This window comes from Chiloscyllium plagiosum, unplaced genomic scaffold (assembly GCF_037043375.1).
Source record: "Chiloscyllium plagiosum isolate Xiang-an unplaced genomic scaffold, Cpla_swu_hap1 HiC_scaffold_2, whole genome shotgun sequence".
Lineage (NCBI taxonomy): Eukaryota > Metazoa > Chordata > Chondrichthyes > Orectolobiformes > Hemiscylliidae > Chiloscyllium > Chiloscyllium plagiosum.
In genome coordinates, this window is record NW_028270140.1 from 149,693,323 (window position 1) to 149,721,014 (window position 27,692).

The 27,692-nt window shown below is 39.6% G+C and overlaps 1 protein-coding gene across 2 annotated transcripts in view; it reads left to right on the forward strand.

Moving 5' to 3' along the window:
* The window catches only part of LOC122556926 (HAUS augmin-like complex subunit 3), a 115,794-nt gene that overhangs the window by 24,870 nt on the left and 63,232 nt on the right, over nt 1-27,692 (forward strand). The window contains exons 4-5 of one of the 2 annotated variants that reach the window (XM_043704166.2): nt 3,688-3,913; nt 5,401-5,923. In XM_043704166.2, the coding sequence (XP_043560101.2) occupies nt 3,688-3,913; nt 5,401-5,634 (460 nt within the window). In that variant the 3' untranslated portion in view covers nt 5,635-5,923. Of the gene's footprint in view, nt 1-3,687; nt 3,914-5,400; nt 5,924-16,904; nt 17,062-27,692 lie in introns of those variants that run through there. The other variant, XM_087974612.1, reaches the window with a different exon arrangement.

Below are 27,692 nucleotides of genomic sequence, written 5' to 3' on the forward strand. Positions count from 1 at the left end.
CTGACAGCAGATCCTGTAGAGAGAAAGCAGTTAATATTTTGAGCCCAGTGGGTTGCCTTCAGAACAGTTTGTAATCTGTTAACTAACCACTACAAACCAGTGTCAAAACATTGCGGACTGCCAGACCAGCTGAAGTTTTGAGCTAACATTACTTCTGGGGACCAAGACTTTTTTTCAACTGTGCTAACAAATTGCCCACCCACCATAATATCCTTAAGGCTCTGCATGTTCTATGCAGTGCTTTTAGATATAAAAGATAACATCGAATACCTGCGACATTTAGAATACAAAACTTCATTTTCATTAAAATAAGGACATTGTGTAATTCGGGCATTAAAATACTTCTGATGTTCTTGGCACTAATTTGAAACTTCAATTAAACTCATTCAAGTATCATTCATGACTGTTAGAGATTATATTACATGGTAGAAAACACTGTCTTCCTTTTATTCTAGAGATGCGGTCCTCACTAGCATTTGTTGCCCATGCGTATTTGTCCACAAACTGACTTGCTTGACTGTTTCCTTATGCAATCAAGATTCAACCACATTGTTTACTGTGAGCAAATCCATGGAAATACTGGAAAACAACTTGACAACATAGCTCATCTTGTTTTTTATAGACTTTTTTTTAAACCAAAACTTAATTAGTGGGTTAGCATAAATTTTTCCATTTTAGTTGCTGAAATTAATGTGCAGAGATGGCCTTTGGTGTAATGCCAATTTGTTTTTGGAACCTCGTACCTTCAAAAGTTGAATTAGCTGTTATAAAATAGCTTGCTCGTTTACTTACATATGTTGGGTAATGTCTTATAAGTAACAGAAGAATAAATGGCAGGTGGAATCTGTTTTCGTAGAACGTGTTTAGGGTGGAATGGTGCTTACACCAGGATAAATTGTTTTTCCATGGATTGTAAGGTGAACTAGGTTTTAATATTTCATTTGTCGGGCAACATCTTCTGTAGAGTAGTTACCCCTCAGTACTGTACTGAAGTGCCATGTGCTGATGTATTATTTTCTCATACTAATGTAGTGAAAAGTCTGGTTAGCATGCAAAACAATACAAATCATGCCTTGCATAAGTACATTGGGGTAATGATCAGAATGCAGAATATAGCGTGACAGCTACAGAAAAGGTGCAGAGAAAGATCAACTCTAATGAGTGGTCTGTTCATAAGTCTAAAAGTGGGAAAGAAGCTGTTCTTAAATATTTAGGGGAAAAGAAACTCCAAGTTCAGCTTTTGTTTTTTTGAGTAAATCAGCAATGAGGGGATACAAACTACTGAAAGCAATCTTTCTTTACCCTAATAAGCATTGGTTACTCAGTCTTCGAATGGAATCTGTTATTTGACTTTCCCATGTAGTGTACATGTTGTTCTGCTCAAATGTGAGAACTCATTGATTATCTTCTGAGTTTTTACTTTTTAATGTTTCTTCCTGTATGGAGAAAATTGGTGTCTTGCCCTGTTTTGTTTTTGTCATAGTTCTTGCTCTGTGATTCATTTAAAAGTAGATCAGAGCTGGTGCATGAATCAATTCTGTTGGTTTCTGGTTATGCTGGAAAGTGAGAACTGCATATGCTGTTGAATCAGGTGAAAAGGGTGGCACTGGAAAAGCACAACAGGTCAGGCAGCATCCAAAGAGCAAGAGAGTGAACGTTTCGAGCATAAGCCCTTCATCAGGATACTTTTTGACCAATTAATGTCAATCCATTACAAATCTCATCACATTGTCTCATCAGTTTCATTACTGGAATGAAAATTCTGTATGTTGAAACTGCAGCAGACTGTCAAGATTTTGAGGCAATTTCAACAATTTTGGTGTGCCTCACTGGGGCAAAGCACTGGAAATCCAGCCCTGTTCCTGTCATGAAAGTTTAAAGGTTTTACAAAACATAGAATTTCCCAATTTGCCTATCTGTTTAGACCCAGGCAGACATAAAGCACAGACCAGTTTCTGTACTTAATTGCTAATGATTACAAATAAATAGATTTGTAGCTTGTAGACAGTAGTGAAGAAGGTGTTTGGTACACTTACCTTATTCAGTGCATTGTGTATACAAATAGGAGGTCATGTTATGGCTGTACAGGACATTGGTTAGGCCACTTTAAGAATTCTGTATTTAGTTCTGGTCTTCACTGCTGTAGAAAGGATGTTGTGAAACTTGAAAGGGTTCAGAAAAGATTGCCAAGGATTTTCCAGGATTGGAGGGTTGGAGCTATTCAGAGGCTGAATAGGCTAGGACTGTTTTCCCTGGAGAGTCAGAAGTTGACCTTTTATAGAGGCTTATTAACATCATGAGGGGCATGGATAGCTTGAATAGTTGAGGTACTTTCCCCAGGATAGTAGAGTCCAAAATTACAGGACATAGGTTTAAGGTGAGAGGGGAATGGTTTAAAAGGGACTTCAGGGGAAACTTTTCACGCAGAGGGTGGTGTATGGAATGAGCTGCCAGAGGAAGTGGTGAAAGCTGTTACAAGTACAAATTTAAAAGGCATCTGGATAGGTATATGAATAGGAAGGGTTTAGAGGGATATGGGCTAAATACTGGCAAATAGGACCAGATTAATTTAATTTAGAATATCTGGTCGTCATGGATGAGTTGGATCAAAGGATCTGTTTCTGTGCTGTACATCTCTAATGACTCTACCGGTAAAAGGTTGTGAACAATTGACATGAACCCTATTCACTAAAACCAAATGTCACCCTTGTTTTTAAAGCCCCTTGCATATACGTGGACCCAGGAGCAGACGTGCAAAGAAATGTTGTTACTGGTTGAGTCAAACCTCGGAAGACAGTTCAATGGTCTCTGTCCAAAGGGTTTGCTGAGAAAATCCTTTGCCTTTCTGGCACTTGCTCCTTGTCAATCTCTCTCCTCCAAGTACTAGTTTATAGGAGACACAGCAGTAGCTTCACAATTCTTAAAGACTCTATTTAAAAGTTACAAGTTGCAGAAAATGGTGAGGAAAGATAAATAGGTGTTCTTCAGGAATTAGTTTCTTAAAATTTAAACTGCAGAATAAGGACATCAACCTTTATTTCTAGATTTAAAAATCACAACACCAGGTTATAGTCCAACAGGTTTAATAGGAAGTACACTAGCTTTCGGAGCGCCGCTCCATCAGGTGATTGTGTGCTAGATGTCTTTTGGGCTTCTTGATATTTTGCTTATATTAACAAGCTGTTTGGCTACCCGAGAACCAATTGTGCAATTATTGGCAGGCTGAAGGCGGTTGTCATCTACGGCTGGTTATAAAACTACAGACTGGTCACCTACTTACTGTTCACCAAATTTCATTTTATGCACACTCCTTGATTCCATTTTTTTGCAACTAAACATCCCCACCACCTTTGCCACTCCCACTGGTTGAACAAATGACAATGTAACCAACAAGTAACAATATGTGCTGACAGCTTGCTTTTAAAAATGCAGTAATCCCTTCATTTTTAAGCAGTCCTAATCCATTTCAGTCCACAATCAAAAAAGGCAAAATTATTTACAAATTTTCATTTATCCTGGTTGGTGGCAGCAGGTGTGGATTTGACGTTGGAGGAGGAATGTCAATATTTAACTTTAAGAATTCAGATATTACGAAAAATCTGCTTGCTGCAGAAATAATCTGTGGGTTTATTTTCTTGCTCTGATCTACATATATTACCTCAAACTTTTCACCTTTTTTTATTTCAGACTCTGTCAGATGTTTGATGTAAACAACAAACAGCAACTATTCAGAACTTACAGTGGTCTAGAACAGGAAGCCAAAAATCTCCAGCAAGAAGTTATTTCATTAAAGGACCAATTGGGAACAACACAGCGTGAGCACTCTTACCTTTGGTCTGCATTGGAGTCTGATATTGAGAGACTCCGGAGTGTTATGTATTCTGGTTCCATGCAACTTCTGCTTCATTGTGAGGTAATTTTCCATGTAATCTATATTTGATTATAAATACCTGCTTGTCTGTGTACTGTTTTGATCAGTATAGGACAAGTGGGTGAATTGGTCAAATGTTGAAAAATGGTGGGGACAGTTATTTGATACTTCCAATCAAAAGCAATTGTGAAGAATTCTCTAGATTTGAGTGAAAGTGCTTCAGAAAATTTGGATGAATTACGGGAATACATCAATTATTCTACAGACAGATCACAATAGTCTGTACCCTGTAGAGTTTCTACAGAGGGAGAAAGTGAGGATTGCAGATGCTGGAGATCAGAGTTGAGAGTGTGTTGCTGGAAAAGCATAGCAGGTCAGGCAGCATCCGAGGAGCAAGATGCTGCCTGACTTGTGTTTTTCCAGCACTACACACCCGAGAGAGCTTCTACAGAGTCTAATTCTGATGGTTATGCCAACAAACTAATGTAGGAAGGAGCAGTTATAGTGTAACTTGAATTCTAAACAATGACTTTGTCATGGATAAAGATTGATAGTTAAGTATTTTTAAATGATGCTGAAAGTAGAGCAGACAGATTTCAAAGAAAGTGCTCATTACTTGGATATTAATGAGCCCATTTTGACTTCCATATTTTATAGCTATAAGCAAGTCACAAGTCCCAGAGTGTTGACAAAATTTCCATTTGTGGTCATATGCCTGTTTTTATACACCGGTGATTTTATTAACTCTTTCCATAGAGTGAAGTATAAATTTTCATTAAAGTACTTGCAAGATTAATTAGAAATCCAGTATTTAAGGAGGTACTGTTGCCATTAATATACTAACTTGACTATTAATATCCTGTGGGTTTCTCTTGGTTAGGTTCTATGTGGACTTTAATGAACTTGTACCCAGAAATACATTTTGTATGAAAATTTGAAATAGTTCTGAGTACTGAGAGAAGAATTTGTCTCAAAACCAGTACTTAATTTGCAGAATGCAGTTCATTTTACTAGAAATATTTTACGGACATAATCTCTACTGAGGAGCATCCAGATGCTACTTTGTTACTAAAGTGCTTTTTGAAAATTTGCTAACTTGACTGAGGTTTAATTTGTACATTGAGATTTTCCTTTTGGGACCTGATTATTTGCAAAGCTGAGCACTTGGAACACTCTTGCTCTTTGTGCATCACTTTATCCTATGCAGATGTGATTCAACATCATAAAAAGCCCTAATTGAGGTGGTTAGAAGAAGGCTGATGTAGTTTTCCTATTTTTGTGGTAGATTTCAGACATGTTGACCGAAGTGTTTGATACCTGTGTGCACGCACGCACACACTCTTCTGTTCTTTTCCTTGACCATGATAATCGACCCATAGAAAATTCTAAATGCATTTTGAATAAATAAGCAGCAAAATGTGACAGAACTAATTATTCACATCACTGTTGAAATAAATATTTCCACGTTTTAAGTGTTTTAATTAGTTTCCACTGGTACCAATCTAAACTTTTATCTGTTTATTTTGAAGGAACTGTCAGAACCACTTCAAAGATTGGAATGTCAACTGCAGAGGCTGCCACAAATTATTGGCAATGTAGCTGATAACATTAAATCAAAACGGCAAATTCTGGCAAGCAACTTGAATCTTCAAGGCGAGAGAATTCTGTATGTTTATTTCTTCCAAGACCCTGATAAATTGAAAGCGATTGTGGAGAATTTGGAGAGGAAAATTAGAGCTCAGAGTATTGGGTCGGAGAGCTAATGTGTACCAGCAAGCGGATAATGTTTCTAACACGTGATTAATTGCTTCTGGAAAAAAGCCCACCTCTAACCTGAACAGCTCTAAATGGTTGTATAGTAACATTCAAAAACATGAAAGACATAGTTTCTAGGGAAATGTGAATACTGATTGAGCATTTAATGCTCTTAATAAAATATTCTTCTAGCACTTTTTAAAATTGTTTTGTATGCATGTGTAAGATATTGCAGGCCTTTTTAATCAGAATTTATGCTTTATTTTTAACTTACTTCAATTAAAATGCAACTCTGGACTCTCCTTGTGGTGATTTGGAGGTTTCAACAATCCTCATTACACTCCTAACCATCTATATTGATGATTGTCTCTTCTGATTATAGAACAACAAAATTAGCAGTATATGGCACATTTTGCATCCTAAGCTGTCTGAAAACATTTCCTGTGTAATGAATTAATCTTGTGTAGCTGTTATATAAGCAACTATTATGATTTTGTGCACAGCAATTACATTTTGATAGTGTTTGGCGCTCCATGTTGGGGTACAGTAGAAAATCTCATGCACAGTACTCTAGCATTGCAAACCATTGAAGCCATGGTCTATTTGAAAAAGCACCTCCAATGAGGGAGAATTTCTTCAGTGCTGCATTGAAGTGTGAGCAGCTCATTAACTGCAAATCTGTGGGTGGAGTTGAGCTACCATTTTGGTTTGTTTGATTTATTAACATCTTTGACAAATTTGCAGATTATAGTAATCAGTTGATTTGTTTTAATATTTTTGACTAATTTTTCAGCCTAAAGCTTTGATTACCCTAATTATGTATTTAAGGCCCAGTCTTAATTTTTACAGAGCCAGTTTTAACTTTAATATTTTGGTTTACTGGGGACTATTTTCTTGAACCTTGCATTATTCCTTCTAGCACAACAAGGAATATGTAGTTGAAACTTGTTCAGGTGACTATCTCTCTGATTATATTGCTTCTGGGATTTCTGAAAGAGACAGCTTTGTTATGACATTGTCAGCAGTAAGGATATCCAAGATATACAACAGTGAGGCCGTGGCATTTCCAGTTTCCTTTTGGGTTTTTTTTGTTTGACAGTTGTGTTTTGTGAGGTGGTAGTGTTGTGGTAATGTCATTGGCACTAGTAATCCAGAGGAATTATCATAAATTTATCAATTTAAGGGAACCATTTGGGAAGGAAACTTGCCTGATCTAACCTACATATGGCTCCAGACACACCCCAATGTGGTTGATTTTTAACTGGACTCTTGAAATATAGCTAACTAGTCACATGGTTGCATCAAGGTGCTTAAGGAAAGTTTTTAAAAGGATTGAAAGCAGAGTGCTTAGTATCAGCCAAGACAACAGAAGTAGCAACAGCAACCCCAACCCTGTCAATCCACCAGTTCTTCCTTGCTGACATCTGGGGAAAAACTAGGACCACAATTGAGAGCTGTTCCACATTCTAGGCATTGAGTAGCCTAACAGTTTTGCAATGCTCTAAACTCCATTATCTTTTGGGTCTGTAGAGGTGGCAGTACAGTCGGAATGGAATTGCTAAAGACACTTAAAAATATGACTCAGAGCTGCATGAGGTTTCATTTGAATCTACTGAAAAATAGACTAAGCAATCAGCAGCATGTTTCTATCATGGATGTGTCAAAGTTGATGAATCAATATTCCTCCTTACAGAATGCTACTTGAAAGAAACAGTAAAGGTGACAAGGGCTAAGGATAAGTGAGGAGTTTCAAAGTCCACTGCCATCGGTGACTTGGTAACAGCAGGCCAAGCTAGTTGAGTGCTTAGTTGCTCTACTAAGTCTACTACAGCTGATGAGGGAAACAATAAGAGGGAGAAACCTACTTGATATTGGCATGACCAGTCTATCTGTTACAGTTTCATCTGTTCATTGAAGTATTGGTATGAGTAAGTAGTGTACAGTCCTTGGATGGCCAAAGTTCTGTCGTCCTATTGAAAATGAAGTTCAGCACTATCAACTCATCTGGGCACCTTTTGAGATACTGGGAACCAGTAGCAGCAGAATTGTATTCGGTTACAATCTGAGATTTCATTACCTGGCATATCCTCCACTCTACTATTGCTATTGTACTGAGAACCGACCTTGAGTCAATGAAGACTGCAGGAGAGCATCCAGGAGCAGCACCAGCCATATCTAAAGAGGTTTGAGTCTGTGAAGCTGCAACACAAAACTGGTGTGTCAAATGGCAAAAGAAGTATGTGATAGGTCTGTGATCCCACAACCAGCATTGGTGTAGAGTACAAGGTGATTTTGAAGTTGTACAGTGTGGTTAGACCACAACTGGGAAGAGGTTCACCAGGATATTGCCTGGGATGGAGCAATTGGGCTATAAGGAGAGTCTAGATAGCTTTGGATTGCTCTTTTTAGAGCAGAGAAGACTGGGAGAGGCAGATATAATAGAGTGGTAAGGAGTAGCTGTTCCTGCTGGTTGGTTGAGGGGTCAATCACAAGAGGACATAGTTTTAGCGTAAAGTGCAGGAGATCTATGGAGGGGATTTGAGAAAAATCTTTTTCACTCTGGGTGGTGGAAATCTGGGAAAGTAATGGAAGCCGAAAACCTTAAAATCTTTTTTTTAAATATATATATAAAAGTATTTTGAGCACTTTGAAATGCCATAACATTCAAGGATATGGAACAATACAGGAAATTGGGATTAGCATGCCAATCTAGTGGTAGTTATTATCTGTGCAGACTCAATGGGCTAAAGGGCCTTTTTTGTGCTGCATGACTGTGTGACATTCAGTCATGAATGGTGTTGGACAATTAACTATCTGGAGAAAGAACCTCCACAAATATTATTATCCAAAATGATGTGACGGGTCAGCATGTCAGTGCAAATGTTGAGACTGAAACATTTTTAAATTTTCACAGACTGATATTTGCTTGCCTCCAGAGATCCTCTATCACTGCTAACTCACTCCACCTGATATCCAGGAAAAACCAAAGGCACTAGATACCGCAAAGGTTATGGACCATGATAACGTTCCATGATAACGTTCCAGTACTGAAGACCTGTGCTCCAGAATTAACCCTGCCCTTAACCAAACTATTCTAGCACATGTAAAGCTCTGGAACTTAACAATGTGGAAATTTCCCAAAAAACTCATACTCTACCACCCAGCAGGATGAGGATGGAAAATACATGGGAACGTTACCACATGGCAGGCACCATCCTGACTTTTTTAAAAACTGTATTTCTGTTTCATCAATTTGCTCGGTCAAAATCCTGAACTGCTTTCTTAATAGAACTGAGGATGTACGTACACCTAATGGCTAAAGAAGTTCAAGCTCTACCTTCTCAAATGTAATTGGGATGCGTAATAAATACTGGTCTAGTCTGTAATGCCTACTTTCTTGAATAACCTTATTTTTAAAAAACATACATACTCTTTGTGTTGTCTCTGAATTGGAAACTGCTTTAGGCGACGTAAAAAGAGGATGTATTCCCCACTTTCTGGTTTCTGTAAACATGTAAGATGATGGTGTAGAGGACTGTGAAGAAGGTTACCTAGGTGCAATGGGACCTTGAGCAGATTGGTCAGTGCGCTGAGGTAACAAGGTAGGGGAGTTCAAAACTAGAAAACATAGGTTAAAGGTGAGAGCGGAAAAGATTTAAAAGGGATTTAAGGGACTACTTTTTCATGCAGAGGGTAAGTGTATATGGAATGAGCTGCCAGAGGAAGTAGCATTTAAAAGGTATCTGGATGGGTATATGAACAGCAAGCATTTAGAAGGATTATGGGCCAAATGCTGTCAAATGGGACTAGATTAATTTGGGATATCTGGTCAGCATAGACAAGTTGGACCGAAGGGTCTTTTTCCATGCTGCAAATCTCTATTGCTCCAAGACACTATATATAGCAACTGCTCCAAAGAAACTCTTTTGCAAACTTTGTTTTTTTTCAAACTGGGAGACTGTGCCAAAAACATTTAATGGTAAATTAGATGTCTGATCACTGTCAGACCACACCTAGAATACTGTGTACAGTTTTGGTTTCTTTGTCAATGGTAGGATATACTGGTATTTGAGGCGATTAGACAAGGGTTCACTGGGTTCGTTCTGAATCAGTAAGGGAATCCAAGGTTGTGAGAAAAAGGCAGTAAAATGAATTGAGGGTTATCCGATTGAATGGTGGAGCAGACTTGATGGGCTAAGTGTCCAAATTTTGCTGCTTGGACTTATGGTTAGCTGTATTATTTTAAAATAAGCTAATTTATTCCAACACAATGCAGCTTGTTTGGTTGTTGAGGTATGAGAGAAAAAGCAGGTAGAGCTTGTTGAGCAGTCTTTCTCATTCTGCACAATATTTCTGAAGGCTCACTAAATCAGGAGCCTTTTAGTTTAATACATTTGTTCTTTGAATGTTAGCTAGGCCCACATTTATCTTCCTTCCCTAATTGCTCTGGAACTGAAGAGCTTGTTTGGCTGTTTGAGGGTAGTTAAGAGCCAGTTACATTGCCATGGGCCAGGAGTTACACACAGGCCAAATTATCCTCTTCTAAGATATTTACTAATCAACCTGTTTAGGGATCCCCTCTAGAGCAGGTGGGAATTGGAATGCTGGCCTCCTTGTTCAGAATTTGGTGTACTGCCACTGTACCACAAGAGCCGTTCCTTAAGGATGTTAATGAACCCATTTGGCATTTTGTAATAATGGATGATGGTTACATGGTTGGAATTAGCCTAGCTTTCTTTTTAAAAATCCAGATTTTGTTGAATCTGAATTTTACTACTTTCTGTGGTGGAATTTGAACTCCTCCCCAGAACTTTGACACTGCACCACCCTGTCTCAGATGAGCTTGTAGAAGCTGTAATAACTACTCCTGTGGCAGGCAAAGTAATTAGTACCCTCAACCTTTTAATTTGTCTGCTACATTCCAGCCTAATATAGAGATCATCTTGTAATGGTCATTGTACTACACTTCAATATGCAATTTAGCTGTCATCACTACTCTCAGTAATTTCATTTTCTTTCCCATGTGCAGCAGTTGTTGCCTGGCTTCATTTTAAATAATTGGCCATTGAGATAGCAGGCTGCTTCTTGTACTTACAGGTCTGTCTCTGCCTTCTCATGGATGGTTCACTGATGTTGATGTGGAGGAAAAATGTACTGAGAGATGAGGTGCTGCCTTGTACTGGTGCACTTTTGATGTTTCCCACCTAAAGTGACAAAAAAAGTTGTCATGTAGTTTTGTTTCAAAAGTGCAACTGTGAACAAAGCTGACTGTGTGTAATGTATCAGCAGGTATGCAAGTTTTTGCAATGATGAAAATTGGGGCAATATGTGAGAGCTGGAACTTAAGTCTGGAGGAGAACCCTGCATCAGAATATATGATATGTAAGCTATATGATGCAACTGAAAGAATGCAAGCTTGGACAGCAGCAGAACCTGGGAGGTGGCTGGGCAAGTTAATTAAGCTATTGATTATGGGGTCCTTGTTTTTAAATGGAAGTGCACAGTGCAAAAATAAAACTTTGCTGAACCATTAAAGTGACTCGTTAGGCCTTGGTTGGATCTTTGGGCAATATTTTACAGCCCCTGCCAACTATGGTTTTGGTGGGGCATCTCACCTGTTCTCAACCCATTCCCCATTAAACAACAGGTGTGTGAGCATCTGAATTGACAGTCTAAGTATTTTTTTTTAAAAAAAAAGGGACAATTGAGCTGGTCAACGCAGGAGAGGAGAGGAGAGAAAATGGCAAAGTGATAATATCATTGGACTAATAATCCAAAGGCTTATTGGATTGGTCCAAATTCCACCAGCAGCTGGTTGATTTTAAATTTGGTTAATAAATTTGGAATCGTGTGCTCTTGTGGCACAGTGATAGTGTTCCCCCACTCTGAGCTAGGAGGCCTGGATCAAGTCCCACCTACTCCAGATATTATGTAACAATATCACAACAGGTTGATTTGGAAAATGTTGTGTCTGGGATTATGAATCTCAATATTGGTGATCATCTCAACTATCAACAATTTTTGTAAAAAAGTGCTTCACTGATACCTGTTATGGGGTGCAGTCTAAAATGGCCTGTAGGAAGCCATTTAGTCATTATAAATAGCCAAAAAAATAATTGCTGGCTCTGCCAGTGCCACCCATGTTTCAAGAAATAAGCTCCAACTAATACATGGTCCATTCTGTAATGTGGTTGATATGATCAGAGAGGTGGGAGTCTGAAAGTGTTCTAAGAATACTCTTTGAAAAGATGTGGAGGGGTAAACATCCATTATGAAAGGTCAGGGCCACCATACCTCTCCAGGATTTTAACTCCCTTTGTTCCTCCTCACCTAACCTCCCAAATCTATTGCCCATCCCCTGCCCAAGCAACCTTGTCCCACAGACGCAATCAGCTGAAAAGAATCTTTCTGCAATGTGTGATTTGTAGGGACGGCAACGATGTATAATTAAGCTCTCCTTCCTTTGTATTTGGTGCCAGTTTTATGATATAAAACTATTGGAAAATGAAGGGCCAAAATCTTTTTGCAGATTGGGGTGACATGGTGGCTCAGTGGTTAGCACTGCTGCCTCACAGCACCAGGGGCCCAGGTTCAATTCCAGTCTTGGGTGACTGTCTGTGTGGAGTTTGCACGTTCTCCCCGTGTCTGCGTGGGTTACCTCCGGGTGCTCCGGTTTCCTCCCACAGTCCAAAGATGTGCAGGTCAGGTGAATTGGCCATGCTAAATTGCCTGTAGTGTTAGGTGCATTAGTCAGAGGGAAATGGGTCTGGGTGGGTTACTCTTCGGAGGGTCAGTGTGGACTTGTTAGGCCGAAGGGCCTGTTTCCACACTAAGTAATCTAATGTGCACAAACTGCAGCTCATTGTATACATTGGTAAATGATGTTTCAGACATGGACAATACTCTTGTGCATGAGCTCGTCACTACATGAGCACACCAGAACTTTCAATTGAAAGTTGCAGATTGTGTCCCCTTGGGTATATGGTTATACAAATGAAGCAGAAGTGCTGCAAGGTTGAATTGAGGCAGTAATGCAAATGAATAGAAAACACTGGCATTCATAGTTCGATACAATCTTGATGATATTGATACAACATGCATCCTAGCCAAACCTCTGTAGAAATCATGAATAACTTTGAACTTACTACACAATAGTTAAACATTCTTTTCATTTTATTTGTCCTTGAACGGTGAACAAATATGTGAAACTGCTCTCATCTAATAACAAATAGGACTAATTTCACTTTTAATTATTTCAACAAAGCATTTTTATTACATTTTTCTTGTATATTAAATTTCACCTTCCCCCTGCTTTCCTCGTTTTATCTTGCACATATTATAGCTTCCTGGCTGCATTCTCAGATTTAGTTCCGCACTGTCCCAACTATTGCTTCCTAAGCCATTCTCCAATTTCATTTTATTAGTTAAAGTTGTCATGCTTTCATAGAACTTTTAATGCATTATTCAAAGACCACTATCAGGCTACTCACAAAAAGTCTGAAGGTACTGATCAGAGAGTTTCCTGTCTTGAAATCTGTGTTGGCTGCTACGTGATGTGTGCCTTACTTTGATATATTCTATCTGACAATGGTTACAACAAAACATCTTGAATCACGAGATTGCAGTGGTTGGCATTGTTCATTCTATACAGCATTTGGTATTGTCAAATGGCCTGTTACACATTCTGCCCCTCAAAATTACAACGTTGTTACAGTGAAGAAGGAGGCCATTGTGTAACCCGAATGGTCTCTACTTTGTAACCTTGTGTGTTTGCCTTTTAAAATAGCATTCTAATTTTCCTTTCATTGCTTCAATTAAATCTGCCTCCACCACACACTCGGGCAGTGTATTCCATACTTAACAAATTGCTGGTGATGCTTTTGATTCTTTTTACTAGTTGCCAATCTGTGTCTTTTTGTTTTCAACCCCTTGAGTTGGGAACAGCTTCTCCCTCCTTAGACAAGACCTGTCATGATTGTGAATACCTCAATTAGATATCCCCTCCTACCTTTCATAAGGAAAACAGGCCAAACTTCTCCAGTCTTACCTTCATAACTGAAGCTCCTCATCCCTGGAACTATTCTTGTAAACCTGGCCTGGACAATCACAAAGGCCAACCTCTCATCTGTAGAATCTATCAACCAGGCCCACTGTCAAGGAAAGGCCACCAGCGTTCTTAAAGATCCATCCCACCCTGGCAATGTTTTCCTGTAACCTCTACTATCAGGGAGAAGGTACAGAAGCCTGAACACGCACCAGCCGTTTTTGCAAAAGTTTCTACTCTCCTGTTGTTAGGGTACTGAATGGACTCGAACTCTTAACATTTGCCTGTACCAGTGTTTTATGCTGCTGCGTACCTCTTATTTACTACCTATACTACTTAGCTATGTGATCTGCCTGTATTGCTCATAAGACAAATCTTTTCACTGTACCTCGGTACATATGACAATAAATTCAATTCAATTTTCTGCACTTCCTTGATGCCTTCAGGTTCTTTTAGCTAATATGCAGAGCCATCTTTTGTGATTCACATCTAGTTGTTTACTTTCTAATTTGAGGCAAACACCTGAAAAAGGTGGTGTTGCACTAGAGCTGCTTACTGGAGTTGTCTTTTGAGCAGAGGTCTCTGGTGTTAGTTGTATGTTCACCTTGTTTCTTTTGGATGCAGTTTCTCTGAGCAGCAGTTTTAAAATCAAGACCAATATGTGAAGTTGCTGGATCTTGCAAATTTTGCATTTTAAATTTTTTCCAACTTTTCTCACTGCATCCTCATGAGTTGAATCCTGATGATTTTAATGTGTTTATTAATTATTTGCACATGGTAGAGAGTGAACAAATTAATCACAAGGTCTAAATTTATTTATACAGTTATCAGCTTCGGTTTGCAGAGATTTCCTTTGCTCCGCATCTTAAAATACCTTTTGATTGCTACTATCTCTTGACACAACCACATAAAACTAAGTGTGTGATGGAATCAAGGAGAAAAATCACTCATCTGAAAACGAGATATGGAACAAATAAACTAAAGATAGCTCAATCCCCACAATGTATTTTATAAGCAGTTTATGAATTTAATGGACTCAAACTGACAACATCTATTTCTAATAACAATGCAGATCGTAGTAGACCTTTCATTTCTAGTCTGTAAATTTAGGAGACTACATTTTCAAATAATTACAATGCCAAATAATCATTAACCTAATTGTGCAATCCTTTTATTATTTTATGTTTTAGTTTAATCTTGCCATTTTCTATGCTTCTTATACATTATGATTGCTTTTTTTTGTATCACCACATTATCAGTTGCCTCCATGATAACCTTATAACCTCACTCACCCAGAGGGAATTATGTTTATTGTTAGCTCTCATCAACATAGAATCCCTACAGTGCATATGGAGGCCATTCAGCTCATTAAATTTGTACCAATGCCCAAAGAACATTCCACTCCATCTCTGTAACCCAGCATCTATAATGGCTACTCTACCAAGCCTGCACATCTTTGGACTGGAAGAAAACCCATGCAGACACGGAAAATGTGCAAACTCTGCACAGACAGTCACCCGAGGCTAGGGTCAACCCAGGCTCTTGATGCTGACCTCTGTGCCACCATGCCATTGAAGTTGTTTACATGTTCACCATCCTTTTTACTTATTTGTGAACCTGCATTTTTTTAATCTTTGCATTTCACTCCCTACTTCTCAAACTACACCTATAGATCCATACTGAATGACTAAGTGATTAGGCCCTGCCTTGTATTTTTGTTGTTTATAGTTTATGTTCAACTGTTATCATAAAGTGATGTGCTCTTTGTCCTTGTTTGGTGACATTCTTTTTTATCTTGTGTCAAAATGGAAAAAAGTTAAAACAAATATAATAAAAGTTTAAAAAAATTTCTCCCTGGTCTATTGCTTGCTCCAGATATGAACCTTTCCATTCATAGAAAGGCTATTTCCTGAAATGATTTATACTGTTTTATTCAGCAAAAGCAAGTCCATAACTTGATCCCTTCCTGAGACAATCTTAGTAAATTTAGTTACTAATGAACTATTGCTAGTTGTCCATAAGGAATCTAATGCGTTCTTAGGGAATATCATGTACAGACCCAGAAAATAATTTACAGGTATGGATTGGTTCTGATAATACGAGCAACTTTTTAATTATATTGTAAGGCACAATTAAAAATACCATTTACATTCTTAAATTTCTGAAAAATAATTCTTGATTAAGACTTTGAAGCTCATGCTCTTTGTGAGAGATTATGGAGGGTAGACACAGGATAGCTGATTAATAAAGGTAAAGTCACCATTGTCTTTGCAGACAGTAGGTCTTTGAGACTGAACCTAAGGGTCACCACACCTCAGGTGAGGGGAGAGGTTGAGAAGAAGATTTCTTCATGGTAACCTCAGACATTTGGTATCACAGTTCTAAATTGGTATTACAGATCAGTCCAGTCAAATGAGCTAAACTGTTGAAGTCATTTGCTTCTGGCAAGAACCTGCATGAAGAATATGTTAATATGGGGAAGCTGATGCCCCCTACATGGTTCTGGCTGTCCAGGAAATGCTTCTATTTTTACCACCTGCCATAGGTGTATTGTAATTTGGTTGCTTGGTCACATCATGGCACCTTCTTTGGCCATCAAGACCTGAAATGGGCCTTAAACCTAGAGGTAGGGAACACTACCCAGTGCATCGGAAGACTTCCCAAATGACTGAAGAAAATCTCCTGTAGCATTTTGCAATAATTTGAACAATAATTAGCACATACCTGTGCTAATAAACTTTATAATTTTAAAGAGATTAAGAAATAAATCAGTGTGTAAAGAATTAAAATGATTTTCCTCACCAATGCTTTGCATAATTTTAACTGTTTATAGAGGTACATGAAATTTTATAAGGTAAATAGGATATTCTTAGAAATTGTTCTAGCTCCAATTGTGATTCAGTTATCTGTGCTCGATATTTGCCTTTGTGTCTTATTTAACTTGATTAATTCACGTTATTAAAAGATGTGCAGTAAATAAATAGGAATAGATAATGTTTGAGTCACTAATGAATCAGTTCAAAAGATTAATGTTTGATATAAATTAAACTGTAGGATATTCGGTGAGAAGTATGTTGAGTAATAAATACAACTTTCAATTTGTGCTTAAGCAAAGAATGATTTTTTTTGTAGTAATTTTATATATTCAGAGTAGTGTCATTACATCAAATAGGAAGGAATTTTAAAAGTCTGAGAACAGTTAGGATTCATTACTTTCTCTTTCTATTTGGTTAGCATCGAAGCTAGAAGATGGAGAGCAGAGAGTCTCATAACTGGTGTTCTGGATTCGATCTTTACTGCAAGCAGTTATCTACACAGGCTCAGCAGATTATCAAAGCCATTCGATATGAGCATATGAAGAGAATGCAAAACCTGGGAGACAACAAATGCTGTGAGTTGTCACAAGGAGTCACCATAGTGAGCGAACTTTGATTTTGCCACAAATGCACAGCATAAATGTCCTTCTATTAAATCAGGTTTACTCTTAAGGAGGTACGATGGGATAACAAAAAGCATTTGTCATATGAACCCTGATTTCCTGAGGACTACATATGCATTGAATTGGGGAAGTGGAGTTGAAATCAGATCTGATGAAAGGCTGCAGAGCCTTGTTTTTATTCACGTACAGGATTAGGGTGATGCTGTCTGGGACAGCATTTATTACCCATGCTCCTTTGTCTTTGAGAAGGTAGGGGTGAACCATCTTTTTGAATTGCTGCAATCCATTTGGTGTAGGTCCACCTGCGATGTTAGGATTTTGACTGAGTGACACTGAAGGAACAGTGATATGTCTGAAATTTTAAATCTGTTTTTCTCCCCACACTCACTGCTGAACATTTCCAGCATTTTTGGTTTTATTTCAGATTTCCAACATCCGGATCATTTTGCTTTGGTGTTGACTTTGAGTCTGCTTGTTGTATAAGCCTGGCTAAGTTCCTTCTCTGATGTAAGCTTATGAGTTCAAGGCTATTCCTGTATTTTAGATAGTAGCAATGTACAAAAGAGGATGCTGTCTATTGGCTCACCCTGAACAGATGGTCTACAATGACTTATCATGTGATACTGAACAATTGTGGCATTATTAAGATGAGCTGAGGCCCTATTTCAGCTGCGTGTTGAAGATTCTGTGGTTCAGCTTGAAGAAGAGTTGAGGAATCTTTTGTCCTGGAACAAGGTCCTCAGTTAGTATCACCACCCCAAAGTTTGTCAGTTATCTCATTATTGCTTATGATACTGTGCTGTGCATAAATTGATTATCAATCGATGCACTTCGTACTGAGGTATCCAAAGATACCTCAGTATTTAGAGTAAAAAAGGATAGCTTGCTAGATGTTCCGAGTAAATTAATAATGGATAGGAGACAGGGACTAAATAAAATAATGTAAGTAAAACGACAATGAGAACACATAATATATAAATATAATATATATAATATCAAGCAAAATTTGGAATCAAAGGATATGGAGAAAAAGCAGGAACAGGTTATTCAGTTGGATGGTTAACCATGATTATGACAAATGGCAGAGTAGCCTTGAAGGGCTGAGTGGCCTACTTGTGCTATTTTCTATGTTTGTCATATTTAACTATAGTATTTCTTAACGGGGAAGATAGAAGCAAAATAATAAAAGTGTTGGGAAGATAGGAGTACCGGAATATAAGTAGGCCATTCAGCCTTCCCCATCCTTCTTGATTGAGGATGTAACCAAAAGGATTGATGTGCGCAGAATGGTAGGTCTTGTCTACGTGGACTTTAGAAAAGCCTTTGACAAGACTCTGCATGATAGACTAATTAATAAAGTTAGATCACATGGGCTTTAGGGTGAACTTGCCAGGGTGGTAGTGTAGGGCTTTTTCATGGATTGAAGGCTAGCGACCATCAATATTCCGCAGGGATTGGTGCTGGGTCCACTGTGATTTGTCATTTATGTAAATGATTTGGATGCGATTTGGAGGCATGGTTAGTACGTTTACAGATTACACCAAAATTGGTGATATTGTCAACAATGAGGTCAGTTAGCCAATTGGCTGATGAGTGGCAGATGGAGTTTGATTTGTATAAATGTGAGGCATTGCATTTTAGTAAAACAAACAAGGGCAGGACTTATAGAGTACTATGGACCAGAGGAGACCCCCTCAAAATATATTAAGAAAGTAGCCTAGACCCTAATGTTTTCTTATTTTAAAGGTAAGTGTGAGGTGCTGTGTTCCAGATGCAATTTGGTTGGTCAAACATCTTGAAGTTAAGGAAAACATAATTTATTCAAACACTTAGATGAAATACAACAAAAGAAAGAGTAACTTGGATTAACTTAACTCTGTTGGAAAGCATAACAGAATAATAGATTATTTTATTACTAAATAGTAACTGTTTCAATATAGTAACATCCCATAAACAGCAAATTCAGAAAACAAATTGTCTCACATGCAGTCCATAGAGTCATAGAGATGTGCAGCATGGAAATAGACCCCTCGGTCCAACTCATTCATGCCAACTAGATATCCTAACCTAATCCAGTCCCATTTGCCAGCATTTGACACATATTCCTCTACACCCTTCCTATTCATATAGCCATCCAGATGCCTTTTTAATACTGTAATTGTACCAGCTTTGACCACTTCCTCTGGCAGCTCATTCTATACATGCAACATCCTCTGTGTGAAAAACGTTGCCCCATAGGTCCCTTTTATATCTTTCCCCTCTCACCCTAAACCTATACCCTCTGATTCTCCAATCCAGGAGGATAGAACTTCAAAAGACAGCAACAGTAGACCCAGCAACAATCCCTGTGGAATATTGATGGTTGCAGACCTGCAGTCTGAAAAAGATCATAATCATAAGATATAGGAGCAGAAATAAGGCCATTCAGCCCATCGAGTCTGATCCGCCATTCAATCATGGCTGATAAATTTCTCAACCCCATTGTCTCGCTTGTAACCCTTGATCCCTTTGATAATCAAGAAAAATCTATCTCAGTCTTCAATATATTCAATGACCTGGCCTCCACAGCCTTCTATGGCAACGAATTCCATAGATTCACCACTCTCTGGCTGAAGACGTTTCTCCTTATTTCCATTCTAAAAGGTCTTCCCTTTACTCCAAGGCTGTGCGCTCATATATTAGTCTCTCCTACCAATGGACCAGGCCATTCAGTATTTTGTGTGTTTCAATTAGGATCCCCTCCGATCCTTCTAAACTCCATTGAGTATCAACCCAAAGTCCTCAAATGTTCCTCAGCTTTTCATTACTGGGATCATTCTCCTGAACCTCCTCTCAACATGCTACAGGGTCAGTACATCCTTCCTGAGGTATGGGGCCCAAAACTGTGCACAATACTCCAAATGTGGTTTGACCAGAGACTCAGAAGTATATCACTGCTTTTATTTTCAAGTCCTCTCAAAATAAATGCCATCATTGCATTTCTCTTCTTAACAGCCTGCAAGTTTACCTTGAGAGAATCCTGGACCTGAACTCCCAAGTCTCTTTGTACTTCAAACTTCTGAATTTTCTCCCTATTTAGAAAATAGTCCATGCCTCTATTCTTCCTATCAAAGTATATGGCCTCACACTTTGCCACGTTGTACTCCATCTGCCACTTCTTTGCCCACTCTTCTAAACTGTCCAAATCCCTCTGCAGCCTTCGCGCCTCCTCAGTGCTACCTGTCCCTCTATCTATCTCTGTATTGTCTGCAAACTTAGCCAGAATGTCCTCAGTTCTTTCATCTAGATCATTAATGTATAAAGTGAAAAGTTGTGTTCCCAACACTGACCCTTGCAGAACACCACTTGTCACTGGCTGCTGTCCTGAGAACCCTTTTATACCACTCTCTGCTTCCTGCCAGACAGGAGAAATTGAGGACTGCAGATGCTGGAGATCAGAGCTGAAAATGTGTTGCTGGAAAAGCGCAGCAGGTCAGGCAGCATCCAAGAAATAGGAGAATCGACGTTTCGGGCATAAGCCCTTTTTCAGGAATGATGAAAGTGTGTCCAGCAGGCTAAGATAAAAGGTAGGGAGGAGGGACTTGGGGGAGGGGCGTTGGAAATGCGATAGGTGGAAGGAGGTCAAGGTGAGGGTGATAGGCCGGAGTGGGGTGGGGGCGGAGAGGTCAGGAAGAAGATTGCAGGTTAGGAAGGCGGTGCTGAGTTTGAGGGATTTGATTGAGACAAGATGGGGGGAGGGGAAATGAGGAAACTGGAGAAGCCTGAATTCATCCCTTGTGGTTGGAGGGTTCCTAGGCGGAAGATGATGCGCTCTTCCTCCAACCGTCGTGTTGCTATGGCCTGGCGATGGAGGAGTCCAAGGACCTGCATGTCCTTGGTGGAGTGGGAGGGGGAGTTGAAGTGTTGAGCCACGGGGTGGTTGGGTTGGTTGGTCCAGGTGTCCCAGAGGTGTTCTCTGAAACGTTCCGCAAGTGGGCGGCCTGTCTCCCCAATATAGAGGAGGCCACATGGGGTGCAGCGGATGCAATAAATGATGTGTGTGGAGGTGCAGGTGAATTTGTGGCGGATATGGAAGTATCCCTTGGGGCCTTGGAGGGGAGTAAGGGGGGGAGGTGTGGGCTTGGAGGGAAGTAAGGGGAGAGGTGTGGGCTTGGAGGGAAGTAAGGCTCAACACTTCAACTCCCCCTCCCACTCCACCAAGGACATGCAGGACTCCAGTTTCCTCATTTCCCCTCCCCCCACCTTGTCTCAGTCAAATCCCTCGAACTCAGCACCACCTTCCTAACCTGCAATCTTCTTCCTGCCCTCTCCGCCCCCACCCCACTCCGGCCTATCATCCTCACCTTGACCTCCTTCCACCTATGGCATTTCCAACGCCGCTCCCCCAAGTCCCTCCTCCCTACCTTTTATCTTAGCCTGCTGGACACACTTTCCTCATTCCTGAAGAAGGGCTTATGCCCGAAACGTCGATTCTCCTGTTCCTTGGATGCTGCCTGACCTGCTGCGCTTTTCCAGCAACACATTTTCAGCTTCCTGCCAGACAGCCAAGCTTCTTTCCTTGCTAGTATCTAGTTTCCTGTGCGGCACCTTGTCAAAGGCCTTCTTGAAGTCCAGGTGGATAACATCCATTGGCTCTCCTTGGTCTAACCTGCTCATTAGTTCCTCAAAGAATTCTACTAGATTTATTAGGCATGACCTCCCTTGATGAAATCACGCTGACTTTTCCCTATTTTTTGGATACCCTTTCAAGTATTCAGAAATCTCTTCTGTCACAATGGATTCCAGGAATTTACCCACGACTGAGGTTAGGCTAATCAGTCTGTAATTTTCAGTCTTTTGCCTTACTCCCTTTTTAAACACAAGTGTCACGTTAGTGATTTCCAGTCCGCTGGGACCTTTCCTGATTCTAGCGATTCCTGAAAGATCACCACTAATGCCTGCACTATCTCTTCAGCTATCTCCCTTAGAACTCTGGGGTGTGGTCCATCTGGTCCAGTTGATTTATGCACTTGCCGGCCACTCAGTTTTTCTGGCACCATCTCCTTGATGATGGCTACCATAGAAACTCTTAGTTTTCCTTTATATTTCTGGCTAGCTTACCCTCATATTTAATCTTCTCTCCTTTTTTTGTTGCCCTCTGTTGGTCTTTGTAAGCTTTCCAATCCTCTGGTTTCCCACTGTCCTTTGCCACATTATATGCTTTCTCTTTTGTTTTTATGCTGTCCCTGACTTCCCTAGTCAGCTGTGCTTGCCTCATCCTCCCTTTACAGTATTTATTTTCCTTAAAAATAACTCTGCATTACCACCTTCTGTCTCCAACTACAAGCCAATTTTGTATCCAGTTGGCAAGCTCACCCTTTAGTTCATGTGATCTAACTTTACTAATTAGTCTATCATGCAGAACCTTGTCAAAGGCTTTACTAAAGTCTGTATAGAGAGAGAGAATGTAGCAGCTAGGAGAGACTCCAGCCTTCGAATCCTGTTGAAACCCCAGCAACAACTACTGAAAGTTAATTAAAAATCTTGGATCTGTGAGACCTTGACCACACCCACTCAAGCTGCTTCTATTGTTCCAACTTAAAACATCCCAACAGCTCATAAGATGTTTATCTCTTAATGACTGCTCAATGCCTGTCCCCAATCTCTCTCTAAAAGAAACCAGGACCTCCTAAGGCCACAGTGTCATAACAACACCAGCTAGTGTTGTCAAACAGAGGGACCTAGGGGTTCAGGTAAATAGTTCTTTGAAAATTGCATCACCAGTAGACCCTCTGAAGAGAGTCCACCCAGACTCATTACCCTAACTAATGCACCTAACCTACACATCCCTGAACACTATGGGCAATTTAGCATGGCCAATTCACCTAACCTGCACATCTTTGTGGACTGTGGGAGAAAACCAGAGCAACCCATACAGACACGGGTAAAATGTGCAAACTCCAGACAGACAGTTGCCCGAGGCTGGAATTGAACCTGGGTCCCTGACGCTGTGAGGCAGCAATGCTAACCACTGAGCCACCATGTTGCCATCTCAAATCTCAAATCTCAAATGGTAGATCTGGCTCCAACAGATAATGGCCTATTCTTGCTCCTAATTTATTTTTTATTAGGGCGTCACTGGCTAGGCCAGCATTTATTGCTCAGAGGTCATTTAAGAGTCATCCACATTGCTCAAATCTTTTATATTTCCATTGATAAATCATTCCCAGCTGTCTTTCTTAAGTCTAAAGTTGATGACTTTGCACTCCCCCCACATTGAACTCCATTTGCCACAGTTTTTCCCACTTACTTAACCTAGCACTGACCCATGCAAATAATTTGTTGCTCACACAGTGGGTCACCAAGTGCAAGCCAAAGAGATGCCAAAGATTTCCAACTAATTTTAGATATTAATTTATGAACTAGGCCAGGATTGACAGACGTGCTGTCTTAGTAATTAACCTGTCTGGATAAAATTGCTGTTTGCATCACAGGAGGAACTGAAGATATGGTTCACAGAAATTGAGTATTTAATGATCTTAAAGTACAGCAAATAGAATGGGTAAACCAATTCCTACTTATTGGCAAAGGAATGATAAATTATGCATTTTGCTGCACTCCAGGGTCTTAAACTAGGGACAAGAACAATCAAGACAATGTGGTTAGCATAATAAAGTAGTTGCAACAAAGAACAATTGCATCTGAGTACCTGCAAAATTACAGAACCAATTACAGAAAAAGCAACCTGGCAATTTACAGGATATGGATCACCGTAGATATCAGAAACACTCGACAAATTGCTTTGATAAACAATATGCTGTTCTTTATTTTGTACTTTGCACTTTTCAAAGATACATTTTCTATTTTTGTTCTGAGTCTTGTTAATGTAATTTATGCAATTCAGTAGAAGAGCAATTCAACTTTTAAAGCTTTCCAATTGTGTGCTGACCTTTACTGTTGCACGAAGTGGATGAAATGATGGGGCTGCGAGCTGGGTACATCATAGTAATCTAGATTTTGTTTGCCTCCTGATTACAAAATAGCTGATACCGAAATTCCGAACGTGTGTGCTAATCATTTTTATGTATTATTTGACAATTTAACGTATTTGGAGACTGACGTAATAACTGGACTTTGTGCCGATCTTGTTCATGGATGCTTCTGGGGGCAAGTTTCATTGAAGCTAAACAAGGTCACAAAAGTGCAGCATAAGTGTAGTTCATTACTTGAGGAATAGAATTTAAAAGCTGTAAAATAATGCTAATGCTCAACGTATATTTATCATACTTGGAGTACATTTAAACAAATGAATTCCAGTGAGGTGATGGCCTTGTGATATTACCGCTGGCCCATTAATCCAGAGTTTAGATCAGAGTGGTGCTGGAAAAGCACAGCAGGTCAGGCAGCATTCGAGGAGCAAGAAAATCGACGTTTTGGGCAAAAGCCCTTCATCAGGTAATCCAGAGACCCAGGTAATATTCTGGGGACCTGGTTTTGAATCCTGCCACAGCATATGGTGGAATTTGAATTCAATAAAAATCTGAAATCTGATGAACACGAAACCATTGTCGACTGTTGGAAAGACCTATCTGGTTCACTAATGTCCTTTAAAGAAGGAAACTGCTTTACCTGGTCTGGCCTACATGTGACTCCAGATCCACAGCAACGTGGTTGACTCTTAAATGACCTCTGAGCAATAAATACTGGCCTAGCCAGTGACGCCCTAAAAAGAAATAAATTAGGAGCAGGAGAAGGCCATCAACCTTTGGAGCTAGCTTTACTATTCAATAAAATTATGGCTAATCTGATACTATGCACCATTCTAGTCACAATTTTACCAAAATGATGCAGAGCCCATGAAGGAAATGCTAAATAAATTTACAAAGAAAATGAAGTATTAAAGATTCTAGAAAGCCAGTTGAAGGATAGAACATTATAAGCATTACATATTACAAGAATGCATGTCCTAACCTGACAACCACAGTTTAAATCTGTCTCTTTATAGATGAATTCCTAGTTAATGGCTATCACCTACATAGAACCAAAAAAGGAAGGCTTGCATTTATACAATGTTTTTCATGATTACATGATGTCTCAAAGCACTTTACAGTCAACAAAGCATTTTTGAAGTGTAGATACTGTTGTAATTTGGGAAATGTGGCAGTTGATTGATGTACACCAAGCTTCCACAATCAAAATGTGATAAGACCAGACAGTCTGTATTTATGATGTTGACTAAGGGATAACCCTTGATTCAGATGCTATGGAAAACTCCCCTGTCCTCCTCTAAAATAGGACCATGTGATCTTTTATGCCTGCCCAAGAGGACCAGCAAGGTCTAGGTTTAAAAGTTCCTTAAACAGTCCAACATTGGAATGTTAATGTTGACTTGTGGGATGTGGGTGCCTCTGTCTGAGCAAGCATTTATTGTCCATCCCTGTTTGGCCTTGAGAATGTGGTGGTGAGGTGCCTTCTTGAACTGTAGCAGTCCTCCTGCTATGGGTTTACCCATAGTGCCAGGAGGGAGGGAAGCCTCCCTTAATGGTGTGAAGCTTCTGGAGTGTTGTTGGAGCTATACTCATCCAGGCAAGTGGGAAGTATTCCATCACACTCCTGACTTATGCCTTGTAGATGATAGACAGGCTTTGGGGAATCAGGAGGTGAGTTACTCACCGTAATATTCCTAGCCTCTGACCTGCTCTTGTAGGCACTGTTTTTATATGGTGAGTCCAGTTGAGTTTCTGATCAGTGGTAACCCCCAGGATGTTGATAGTAGAGGATTCAGTGATAGTAACACCATTGAATGTCAAAGGGCAGCAGTTAGATTGTCTCTTATTGGAGATGGCCATAGCCTTGCCTTTGTGTGGACCACATGTTAATTGCCATTTGTCAGCCCAAGCATGGATATTGTCCATATCTTGGTGCATTTTAATATGGACTGCTTCAATATATGAGGAGTCCATATTGACACCTTCCATCCCTGCACTGATGAGTGGGCTTTGAATCCAATATTTGCTGAGTCAGAAGTGAGAGTGCTACCAGCTAAGCCATAGCTGACACAATTAAACAAAATGTATGCACAATTAATACAAAGAGGGTCGAACTATCACAAAAGAATGCCACAGATCCATACAGTCATAGAGATATATAGCATGGAAACAGACCCTTCTGTCCAATTCAGCAATGCTGATCAGATATTCTAAATTAATCTTGACCCATTTGTCAACATTTGGTCCTTGACCCTTGTTATGAAGATGAAGGTGTGTACTGTACCTTTAAGAGAGAGTGAATGCTGTTCTGAACTGAGAGATTACAAGCACTTGTTTATAGGACTAGATGGCAGTCCCAGAGTGTACTGTAAAATTGAAGAGATGTAACATTTGATTGTGAATGGATACCTGAGTTTTGGTTGCAGTTTTGACAACAATTTGAATTTAACCAATCAGTTTAAATTATGCCCCAGGATACTAAAACCCAATCAAATTAGAATTTATTGTTTTGCTAGCATCAAACCAATGAGTTGATCCAGTGTTGAGGGGGGGTTTAAAATGTGGACCTTTTAAAAATTGGTCAGAGAGCAACTGCCATTGAAACAGAAATGAAGGGAGAGCTAACATTTTGCTTTCCAAGAAATTAGGAAGCACTCTCTATCAAAGGGACCTTTTCATATGAAACATACTCGCAGTAAAAAGAATGAAGACAACCCAGGGAGTTCAGCACCTGGAAGAGTGAAGTCACAGAAGAAAACAGGGTCTGTGTGGTTTGAAATTACATTAATGTAAGTTTAATAAGTGTCCTATTGGAACAGCATAGTTATAGAGTTGAAGACAGATAATAAGCAGTTAAGAGAAATGAGGGGCTTAAAACTGTGAATAGTTGTTTAATGTTCACTGTTAGAGTTAAAAAGTAAATTGAAATTATTTTCTTTAAAGAATGGATTTTATGAGTTCTCTGTCACTCACATTTTAACAGATTACGAGGTGAGGTGAGCTTTTTTGGGTGTCTGGTTTAATTAACAGAGAGGTTCACCTCCGTGTCGTAACACCCTCTAACCCCTTCCTATTCATATACTCATCCAGATACCTTTCAAATGTTGGAATTATACCAGCCTCCACCACCTCCTTTGGCAGCTCATTCTATACACGTACCACCCTCTGCATGAAAAAGGTCCCTTTTTATATCTTGCCTATTTAGCCGCTCCCTATAATACTCTCCAACTCTGACAACATCCTTTTCTGAACACTTTTGAGTTTCACAACATCTTTCCTGTAGCAGGGAGACCAGAACTGCATACAGTATTCTAAAAGTGGCTGATCCAATGTCCTGTGCAGCCACAACATGACCTCCCAACTCTATACTCGATGCTCTGACCAATAAAGGAAAGCATACCAAATGCCTTCTTCACTGTCCTATCTACCTGAAACTCCACTTTCAAGGAATATGAACCTGCACTCCAAGGTCTCTCTGTTCAGCAACACTCCCTAGGACCTTACCATTAAGCGTATAAGTCCTTTCCTGATTTGCCTTTCTAAAATGTTGCATCTCACATTTATCTAAATTAAACTCCATCTGTTACTCTTTGGCCCAATTGCCCGTTTGATCTA